General features: G+C 33.0%; 1 protein-coding gene across 3 annotated transcripts in view; it reads left to right on the forward strand.

The window, feature by feature from the left end:
- LOC107630860 (cytochrome P450 71A26) overlaps nt 10,264–11,423 on the forward strand; it is a 4,023-nt gene continuing 2,863 nt past the window's right edge. Inside the window, exons 1-3 of one of the 3 annotated variants that reach the window (XM_021121916.1) lie at nt 10,586–10,699; nt 10,858–10,969; nt 11,066–11,259. In XM_021121916.1, coding sequence (XP_020977575.1) covers nt 11,250–11,259 — 10 coding nt within the window. In that variant the 5' untranslated portion in view covers nt 10,586–10,699; nt 10,858–10,969; nt 11,066–11,249. Of the gene's footprint in view, nt 10,700–10,857; nt 10,970–11,065; nt 11,260–11,423 lie in introns of all 3 variants that reach the window. The other 2 variants (XM_021121912.1, XM_016334129.1) reach the window with 2 other exon arrangements.

The following is an 11,423-nucleotide window of genomic DNA, read 5'->3' on the forward strand; positions in this document are numbered from 1 at the left end:
GACGGTGCAAAACGCGACTCTTCCCTCTCTCTCCTCTGCTCTCCATGCTCTCTCTCCTCTACTCTTCGTGCTATCTCTCTTCCATCTTTCCTGATCGGTTTTGCCCTCTTCTCTCTTCCCTTTCTTTCTTCCCTTCGCATCACATCTTTCTCTGTTTCTGTTTTTGAAAAGTGTGCATGTATTTTATGTGTTAGGGTTAGGGAGTAGCGTGAAAAGGTAAGGGGGTTAGGGCTAAAGGGATGAGTGGTGGTGAGTTAGAGTTAGGTAAAATTAGGGTTTTGATTTGGGAATTAGGGTTTGGATAGAGTAATAATTTAAAACCAAATTTAATCTAATAATTAATTTTAAGAATACTATTTATTTTTCAACTTACAAATTATTTTTAATTAAGTATTCTACTTTAAAATTAGAGATAAATAAATAAATTTTCTTTTAGTTCAGAAAATTAATCAAAACTTTTAATTATTCAATTTAAATTATATAAAACTCTCATTATTTTCAATTATTTAGAAAATTTTATAAATCCTAATTGGTTTTAAACTCAAAGTATCATAAAATTTAATTTAATTACTTTTAGAAATATAATTTTCTTTAAATAAAATTATCAACAAATATAATAAATCATAAATAACTCATTATTTAATTTTCAAAAACTCAGGTTGTTATACTATGGTCACGATTTTATAAAAGGGTGACCATAGAGTAAGCTGTGGTCACAGTTTTAAAATAAGGTGACTATAGATAAGCTATTATCATGCTAAAACCGTGACCATAGATTAGCCTATGGTCACGGTTTTACAAAAAAGTGACAATAGATAAGCTATGGTCACGCTAAAACCGTGACCATAGATAAGGCTATAATCACGGTTTTACAAAAGGGTGACCATAGGTCACGCTAAAATCGTGGTCATAGTTAAGGCTATGGTCACGGTTTTACAAAAGGATGACTATAGAATAAGGTATGCTCACGGTTTTAAAATAGAGTGACCATAGATAAGCTATAGTCATGCTAAAACCGTGACCACAGATAGGTTACGGTCACAGTTTTACAAAAGGGAGACCATAGAGTAAGCTATGGTCACAGTTTTAAAATAGGGTGACCATAGATAAGCTATGGTCACACTAAAACCGTAGCCATAGATTAGGCTATGGTCACGGTTTAAAACAGGAGTGACCAAGAGTAGGCTATAGTCACAGTTTTAAAACTGGGTGATCATAGATAAGCTATGGTCACACTAAAACCTTGATCATATAGCATGCTATGGTCACGGTTTTTACGCGTGACCATAGAGTAACAGTAACTTAAGGTCACCGTAAAAAAATGTGGGCAAAAGTGTCAGAATTTAAACACTACAACTATGACCATAGAAATCATGAACATAGGTAAAAAAATTCGTGACCATAGATCTATGGTTGTAATAATTCGTATTTTCAAAACTTCTATTATAGATTATTTACGATTTATTTTATTAATATGAACTTATTATCTTTAGAAGACTATTTTATTAAAACTTAAAAGTAACTACATTAATTTTTATGATTATTGAAGTTTAAACTAATTATGATTTATTCTATTAGTTTGAACTATTTATTAAAAATTATTTTAATAGATAAAATTAAATTAATTTTTATAATTATTATCATTTGAGTTTGGATTAATTAAGATTATTATATAATTTTGCTATAATAAGATATTTTGCATAATTGAAACTATAATTTTAATAATCTATTAATGATGAATATTTTATAATTTAATTTGGGTAATTAATATTTCAAATTCAAAATCTGTTGGTATGAGTAAATATCAATACTCTTTGATGGACTTAGAGTTACTAATACTTCATCATATATCTTCATTTCTTATAATCATCATGTTATTAATGTCATTTATATTAGTAACTTATATATATTTATCCCCATATATATTATTATATGTATTTTAATAATCTAACTTTAGTAATTGTTATATCGAAAAATAATATTTTCGATAAAGATGTTATTGAATTCTTTGACAAGCCAATGTTCGATAAGTTTAGACTTCGATCATTGACAAGTGCCAAAATAATATTTCGATCAACCTCTAAATACATGTTACAATTAACTTTGGATTGAAGCCAATTACATACTCTGTTATGTACTCTCTATTAATCGATTGATACAAATTCGGAAGTCGAAGTGGCAGACTCGATTGTGGTCAACTGTGTTGAAGAAGAAGTCGGTAATGCAATTTGTTAGTCGAAAAAATAACAAGTTGTGAACTTCGAGGTGGAGTAAGAACTTTAAGGTGGAGTCATCGAGGATGGTCAATCGATGAAGGAGAGAATGTTGATCGACTAGGACTCATAGAGAGAGAATGAAGCAATCAAAGGAAGTGAATAGGTGAAGATAGTTGGTGGCAGTTACAGACAGCACTCAAAGAACGAGAATGGTTACTCATGGATTAATGTACGTGGAAGTTACATTTCAATCGGATTGGTTGAAGAGTCTTATAAATAGGAGAAGACTTGAAGGAACAAGGGTTGGAATCTTTTCAGAGAAAACACTCACACTCACTCACATCCCTAGCGACTTTCTGAGTCAGTCAAGAGTCTTTTTCTTTGAAGGGTTCCTTCCATGTCTTTACTTTTCATTTAAATTTCCTGCAACTTTCTTTTCATGCAATTTATCTTCCTTGCAATGTCCTTTCCTTTCCTTTAAATTCAACAACTTTTACCTTTTTTAGTCTTTACCTTTTAATTTTCCATTTATTTTTCCAAACACTTTTTCTTTTTGTAATTTGATTTCCCTTTTATTCAAGCCATTTAAATTTTATTGTTCATTTTAAATTTCTGTAAAGCTTGGTTCTTTCTTCTTCGTCATTGTCAAAGGCATAGATTTTGATGCAAATAAAACTGGTACCCGCAAAAGAGGAGTAGGTTTCGCTCATAAACCATTAGAATCGAACCACCATCAATTTGCTAAAAATCGACAAAACAAATTGGCACGTCCAGTGGGACAGTTTTAAAATTTAATTGTGTCAAAATTTGTTGCTTTCAACTGTTGCATTGTGCATGCAGTGTTGATATTTGGTGCATCCAATTAAGAAGTGATAGAATTATTACCATGACTGACGAAGTTTCAAATGGCAATGCAGAAATAAGTAATAATACCCCAATAACTGCTACAAAATTTTTTACAAATTTGATTCCACATGTAGAGTATAATTATGGGGAGAACATTGCAGTTATTGATGCAAGTGTTGGTGGTAGTGGGCGAAATTCACGCCCTACGATCACCCCAGTGCAAAATCAACCGCAAGTAATCGCAGGTTGGCTTCCATTTGGCCTTCCTCCTGGCTATACGCCTCATATGGGTAGTACACATTTCCAGTCATATTTGGAAATGTGCCAGAATCGATGGCTGAGTTTCGACAATATATTGATGAAAGCCATCATAATTTAGTCAACCTGTTGACTCACCAGATGATTACTATTCTGAATCCTATCCTGGTTGACAATGAGTCAAAATATGATCGACTGGTTAAACAAGTCGAGAGAATTGTTCGAATTGTCGATTATGATGAGGGACAGCCTATTCCCCAAATTTGGTAGTAGACCAGAAGAACGTAGGATATAATGAGGAGAATGTATTTAACAATCCTGAAAGGGAAGAACATATCGCTTTTCTCGTTCGATGAGATCAAAATGCTGATGAAGTTTTGAATAGACTTCACACACAGCGTGGATATCATTACCAGGTGACAAGGATTGTCGATGATGTCCTCAATGGAATGGGTATCAACGTGGGTTTCATGCATCAACCATATTTTATTTCTGCTTTTCCTTCTGCAGTGCAAATGACAGAAGTGCCAATGGGTGTAAAAAAATCCCAAAATAATTACAAAATTTGCAGGAGAGGCTGGAGAGTCAACTGTCGAGCATATAGCTCGCTATATGGTCGAATTAGAAAATTTGGCAGATAATGAAAACCTGAGAATGAAGTTTTTTCCTGCTTCATTAACAAAAAATGCTTTCACTTGGTTTTCAAATATGAGACCCAGTTCGATTTTAACGTGGGCACAATTGAAAATGCTTTTCATGCTCAATTTTATAGAGCAGAATTGAATGTCTCGTTAACAGATTTGCTTGCAATAGAATGAGATGATGGAGAATCAATATATGACTATATAATTCGATTCAAAACTGCTCGCAATCGATGTTATGTGTCAGTCCCTGAAAGCGAGATCGTCAAAATAGCCATCAAAGGTCTTGGCTTGTATATGCGTCGAAAATTACTCAATATGCATATTCCTGATTTAGCCTATTTGGCTGAGAGAGTTCGACAAATTAAAAAAATAAAAGAAGAAAAGAAAAAAGAAAGAGAAATGGTTGAATATGAGTTTGTCGAAAACAATATTCAATGATGATAAGTATTTTTGCTATTGTCCATCTAGAAAAAAAAAACATCAAAAATAATATTTTCGACAAGATATTGTTGAATTCTTCGACAAGCCAATGTTCCACAAATTCGAACTTTATCAAGTTACAGGTGCATATTGGAACACTTTGGAAGGAGTTGCGTACTCTATTAAGGTATGTACAAGTATGTCTGTAAAAAGAAGTTCTTGAGAAGCGGTTATTGACAGTTGTTAGATATAATTGTGGAAAAGAGAAAAATTTTTATTCAACTTTGAAACTCTATAAAGTTGATCAAATTTCAGATAAGAAAAAGCTTCTCTGTTCACTTTGGAAATTGTGAAGTTGGAAATTTGAAAAAAAAATTTCTTGATTATGATATTTTCGAATCATCAAATATGACAACTCTTTGACCACAATGATCCGAGAAGGTAAAGGAAAATTACCATGATTTGGGTAATATGTTGTCATAAAAAATTTCAATGAGGTATCGAAAATGAATACGGTTGAAAATATTCAACAAAATATCGAAGATCCAATAGTTCGACAAACAGCCACTTTGCCTCAAGAGTTCGAAAACAAATACTTGGGGACATTTCTTATATTAAAGATAATTTTTCTTCGATAAATTGAAAAAAAAAATTATCATGGGCTCTTCAAGAATGGCATGATGCTTCACTAATATTTTGTCATGCACTACGAGAAAATATTTGTGAAAATTTGTACAATATATGAAATTGATCAAATAACTATTTGGGGCCAGTTTCAAATTGATCAAGCCATTGAAGATCAATTTCAACAAAAAAGAGTTATTGGAGTTGAATGGATCAAGAATTGGCAAGAGTTTGGTGATTGAGAAGATGAGAGAATATCAACAGCAACAGACTCGATACAATTATTTTGTTCGAGGCCGTGATAGAAATACCATTTTTCGAGATCGAATGGGTGGTAACCAAAGTGGTCGACAATTGCATCGAGTTAATACTGGTGTTCCTTTTACTTTCCGATGAGGGGCAAAATCTTCTCCTTTGAATCGAATTGTCTTTCCAGGGGCAAAGCAGTTGAAACTCCATTCCTAAAAATGGATTCAACTATGTTGATGAGAAATATTTTGAGGAAGAAGATGAAAAAATGGCTGGTATCATCGTCAAAAATATTGAATAATAGTAAGTATTTATATTTTCTTTCTTCTAGTCGAAAACATAAATACTTAGGGGGCATTTGTTATATCGAAAAATAATATTTTTGATAAAGATGTTATTGAATTCTTTGACAAGCCAATGTTCGACAAGTTTAGACTTCGATCATTGACAAGTACCAAAATAATATTTCGATCAACCTCCAAATATATGTTACAATTAACTTTGGATTGAAGCCAATTACATACTCTGTTATGTACTCTCTATTAATCGATTGATACAAATTCGGAAGTCGAAGTGGCAGACTCGATTGTGGTCAACTGTGTCGAAGAAGAAGTCAGCAATGCAATTTGTTAGTCGAAAAAAATAAAAAGTTGTGAACTTCGAGGTGGAGTCATCGAGGATGGTCAATCGATGAAGGAGAGAATGTTGATCGACTAGGACTCATAGAGAGACAATGTAGCAATCGAAGGAAGTGAATACGTGAAGATAGTTGATGGCATTTATAGATAGCACTCAAAGAGCGAGAACGGTTACTCATGGATTAGTGTACATGGAAGTTACATTTCAATCGGATTGGTTGAAGAGTCTTATAAATAGGGGAATACTCGAAGGACCAAGGGTTGGAATCTTTTCAGAGAAAACACTCACACTCACTCACATCCCCAGCGACTTTCTGAGTCAGTCAAGAGTCTTTTTCTTTGAAGGGTTCTTTCCATGTCTTTACTTTTCATTTAAATTCCCTGCAACTTTCTTTTCATGCAATTTATCTTCCTTGTAATGTCCTTTCCTTTTCTTTAAATTCAGCAACTTTTACCCTTTTCAGTCTTTACCTTTTAATTTGCCATTTATTTTTTCAAACACTTTTCCTTTTTGTAATTTGATTTCCCTTTTATTCAAGCCATTTAAAGTTTATTGTTCATTTCAAATTTCTGCAAAGCTTGGTTCTTTCTTCTTCGTCATTGTCAAAGGCATAAATTTTGATGCAAATAAAACTGGTATCCGCAAAAGAGGAGTAGGTTTTGCTCCCAAACCATTAGAATCGAGCCACCATCGATTTGCTAAAAATCGACAAAATAGTAATTATCCATTTAAGATACTTATAACTTGAATCGCTAATCCAACAGCTTTATAGTGTGACACATGACTCCTTTATGACACCTCACCACCGTCATTCATTTAACTAATCTCTCCTGCCTTCATTAATCACCGAACCAAGAAAAGAAAGAGAGAGAGACCATGAGTGAAAGAGAAAGATTCCATGTTAACGTAAACTTTCAAGCTCCGATTTCTTGAGCTTCATAATTTCGATAAAAAAAATCTACTCCAATTAAAGTTTTTATCTTCGTCTTCTTCACAACGGTACCACTTTTCATTGGGAGAAGCAACATGTAGAGCTATTGTCCCTCCATGCAAGGTTCGGCCATGTGAGTCTTAGAGGTAGAGTAGTCAATTTTGACATTTTTTTTCAATTTTTCGTTCAAAAAGTTTTCTTGGTGTTTTAGTTTGGTGGTTGTCATACGAAAGTAGGGTTTGATAATTATTAATAATTAAATGTGTTCTTAATGTGTGATTAATAAATTGATGTTTGAGATTTGATTTTGAGTGATTTTGTGCTTTGGTGAAATTTTGTTAAGATTTGGTGGTTGGAAGGTTAAGATGAACTCTGTGAAAAACCGGTAAGCGAAAAGCTCGAAAATTAATTAAAAATCAAACCAAAAATTTGGAAAGAAACTTAAAAGCAAGGTTGCGAGAACCGAACCGGTCATTGAACCGGTCAAGTTACTGGTTCAATGGTTCAATGGTTCAACCGCGGTTGAACCGTGGTCGAACCGATTTTGTTATATATAAAATAAAATTATTAAAAATGTAATATAAATCTTTTAAAATTTAAATTTAATCATTCATGTAATAATAAAATTTAAAATTTCATAACCTACCCACTAACTAAACTATATCTCATCTCATCATTAAAATTCTACATTCAAATTCAAAAATCACAATTTATAACTAAAAGAAATCATGGCATAAATACTATATCCATATTCAATCAACCATCACCAACAATCAATAATAATATCAATGATTACTTAATTAGACAAAACTCACTCAATTAATGTCAAATTACTAATTAGAAATAGCTATGAACCAGTCTCAGCAGCAACAATTTATCAAGGTGTGCAAAACAAACTATTCCATGCCCCCTTAAAACCTAACTTCATGTTTGAGACACTACATTAATTACAGTAAAATAAAACCTCAGCCATTAAAGCAATTACAGCAAAATTCAGAATTACAGCAATTCAAAATCCAAAATTATACCAATTTTGTTCAGTATTATAAAATTATACCAAAATTCAATTCAGCATTCAAAATCCAGGATCTGAAATTATATCAAAATTAAGAGGATTATTAGAAGAATACATTATAGAATATAGAATTCTACAATGAAATCACTAGTTTTCAGCCATTAACAGAAAATAAATTCAAAAGAAAAATTCAAGTTCCTTCATAAACCAAACAATGAAACAAAAAATAATGTTAGAATTACTTTCAATAGCAAGGGTATGTGCCAAATATTCGGCACATCATGGAGACAGAAGTAATGTTCTGAAAAAAGGTTTTGAAATTCTATTCAGCATTCAGTGTTACAGCAATTCTGTAGCAGAATTAACAGAATAAAAAATTAATTGAAAAAATAAAGAATTATGCAGCAACTCCAGCAAGCCAGTGATTCATATAATTAATAGAATAAAAAATATTAATTGAAAAACTGAAAAACTCTGCAGCAACTCCAGCAAGCTAGCAATTCATATCATTATGAGTTTATCAAAAAAATTAATTAAAACATTAAGAAGCTCACTGATGCAGAGAAAGCAGAGACGACCTAAAGTGGCATAGAGATGCTCGACAGGACAGAGGCGGCCGACGACAGAAGCTATGCCCCGACCTTCCGACGACGAGGGTGATAAAAGCTTCAAACGGACCACCCGACGACGACTATGGCGACAGAAGCTTCGAGTGGTGATGGTGTCAACGACTGGTGGCCACTGCCGGTGCCGATAGTAGTAAGGACAGTGGAGTGGAGGCGTTCCTGCTGGTTTCAGCCTTCAGCTCATTAAGGAAATTAGGGTTGGAAGGGGAGAGAGAGGCGTTAGGCTCGAAGGGATTGGGTGGGTTATGGGCCTTTCGAACTTTTTTTTTTCAAGCATCAGAAAACAACACCGTTTTCTATAAGGATGGCAAAACTGGTCTTCTGAAAAACCCGTCCGATTTGTCCTGTTCACCGGTTAACTACCGGTTTGACCGGTTTTTTATCGGTTTTTTACAGAACAGTTTTAAGAGTTACTCGGACCGGCCAGATGACCGATTTCCGGTTAATCCGGTTGAACCGGCCGGTCCGGTAAATATAAAAAAGTAAAAGAGAATAATAAAAAAAAAAGAAGAAGAAAGAAAAATATTAAAAGGATTTCTGCCATAGTAAATTAGAGAGCAAAGACTAAGAGAATCTAAATAATCTCTGTCACAAGAGAGCAGAGGCCAAATATAAAAAGACTCTGAAAGACTGTCCGTCACATGAGAGCATATGAAATATAATTGTTGTTTGGGCGTTAGTGCCAAATGTTTAAAGGCGGGAACACCCACAAATTGATAATCATTGATTACGGGGATAACTCACGAACTGTTGAATTATTAAATGCGGGTATAACTCACGAATTGTTGTGTGTTGATCTTGGGAACGCCCACAAATTGAGGATCGATGTTTCCCCTTATGCGTATATTATGGCATCGAGTTTTGCGTCGATTGCTGGTGGTCTCGAACTGATGGTATTTTTAACCACAGATACGTATACACGAAGGACACAATGAAAAACTATATCTGAGATTGATTGTCTGATTTTTAGGTAATGTCAAGTTGCAGGATGTAAACCGACACATAAACTCATGACCTGCATAGGGTTAAACATGCATTATACTTGTTTGCGTATATTTTTCTGTGATGGATTTTCTATGTATATTTGTGGGTGCTTTATATATACTTTATAATTATTTGACTTTTGTGTTCTTTATTTATTAAGTTGAATACATTCTATTATTTGTTGCTATTAGCTAATAACAATAAAATAAACTTAATTTTTAATTCCGATTCTATTAAAGATTCTCTAATTTTTATCATCTCTTTTTAATCTTTTTAGTTATAAGTACAAAGGCTTATTACAAAATTGTAAAAATATAAAAAAATTTGTTTGCGAATTAAATTGTTATTAAAATTTATTTTCTCTTTGCCTTGTTAGTTGAAGTTTTTATTTGAGAGAGGTAGATTCTGGTCTGAGATGTGAGATAGGTGACTAGGTGTGTTGCACCTTATATCAACGTATATTGAATGTATCCTTAACCTTAACCATGACTACACATTAGTCAAAGTAACAGAGGTGATAAATTGGTAACTAAAGAAGCCACACATATTCAAAAATTATTTTTAATATAGAGATAAAGATGTTATTATAGTTAAATATTAATAATTAAGTCCTAAATCAAATCGAATACAACGTATAGAGCAATAATTATTAGAAAGTGCTAAATAAACAATGATCATTTTAAATAACATGAATAACCACCAATCAAATAAAAATATACTATACCCTAATTTAATGTTATAATTATTAGAGTATGAGGAAAATTATTGTCAAGGTAGTGTAAACTTATCCAATATATATACCAACAACCCATGTGGTGCTCCCTGCTTATACTTTATCGACTCCAACAAGAACCTGCTAGAGACTTCACACTTCACAAAATAAACCAACATGCAAATACTTCTCATTATCTTGCCAATCTTTTCCGTTTTGTTTCTGCTAATAAAATGGTATTCAAATTATTCCATAATCAGAAAAAACTCACTTCCTTCTCCACCGAAATTCCCAATAATAGGAAATCTCCATCAACTAGGTTTGTACCCTCATCGCACCCTCCAATCTCTGGCCAAAAAATATGGACCCTTGATGTTGCTCCATCTTGGGAGGGTGCCGGTTCTTGTGGTCTCTTCCGCTGAAGGTGCACGTGAGATCATGAAAACCCATGATCTTGTATTTGCGAACAGGCCCCAAAGGAAATTGTTCGACATACTTATATATGGTTCCAAAGATGTGTCAACAGCCCCATATGGTGAGTATCCAAGAAGCTAACGATTGTAATGGTATTATGTTCCTACCTGAAACATATTATTGTATATTGGATATTTCTTACTAGCTACTTCTTTTTTTCGCAATATTTTCTGGAATAAAATAAAAAAACTTTATTTTCAAAAAAAAAATATTCTGAAGTTATATTCAGGAATCCGACTTTTTTTTTGGTTGGGGATCCACCTTTCACGCAAGCAGCACGAGGCATAGCTCCGCCACTCTCCTCCGATAAGCAAGAACCTCCAACATGATGGTGGGATGAGGAGATCTATGAGAGGGATTTTAATCTTCTAAATTTTAAATTTTATTTTATAAATTAAAGTTTGATTTCTCATCATTTATTTCATAGGTGGGACGACCAGGAGAAAATAGGAGAGAAAAACTATTCAAGAGTGAGATCAAACTTTACTTTATAAAGTGAAATTCAAAATTTAGAGGATCTAAATCCGACTTGACGGGAAAGTATGACCACGCAGTGGTAACACGACGAGGGAGAGGTGATCCTGACGAAGAGAAGAAGATGAAAATGAACAATGAATCCCAGTACTTTTAGATCAATCATATTTGATTTTAATTTTTTTATTGCAAAAGATATTTTTGTCAGTTTTATAATTTCTTAACAAAAATATTTAAAGGGATGTGTGTTTATCTTTTTATAATTATTTATAAGGATATTTTAGTAAATGTAATGATAATATATTTTTTTA

Source organism: Arachis ipaensis, chromosome B01 (genome assembly GCF_000816755.2).
Source record: "Arachis ipaensis cultivar K30076 chromosome B01, Araip1.1, whole genome shotgun sequence".
NCBI classification, from domain to species: domain Eukaryota; kingdom Viridiplantae; phylum Streptophyta; class Magnoliopsida; order Fabales; family Fabaceae; genus Arachis; species Arachis ipaensis.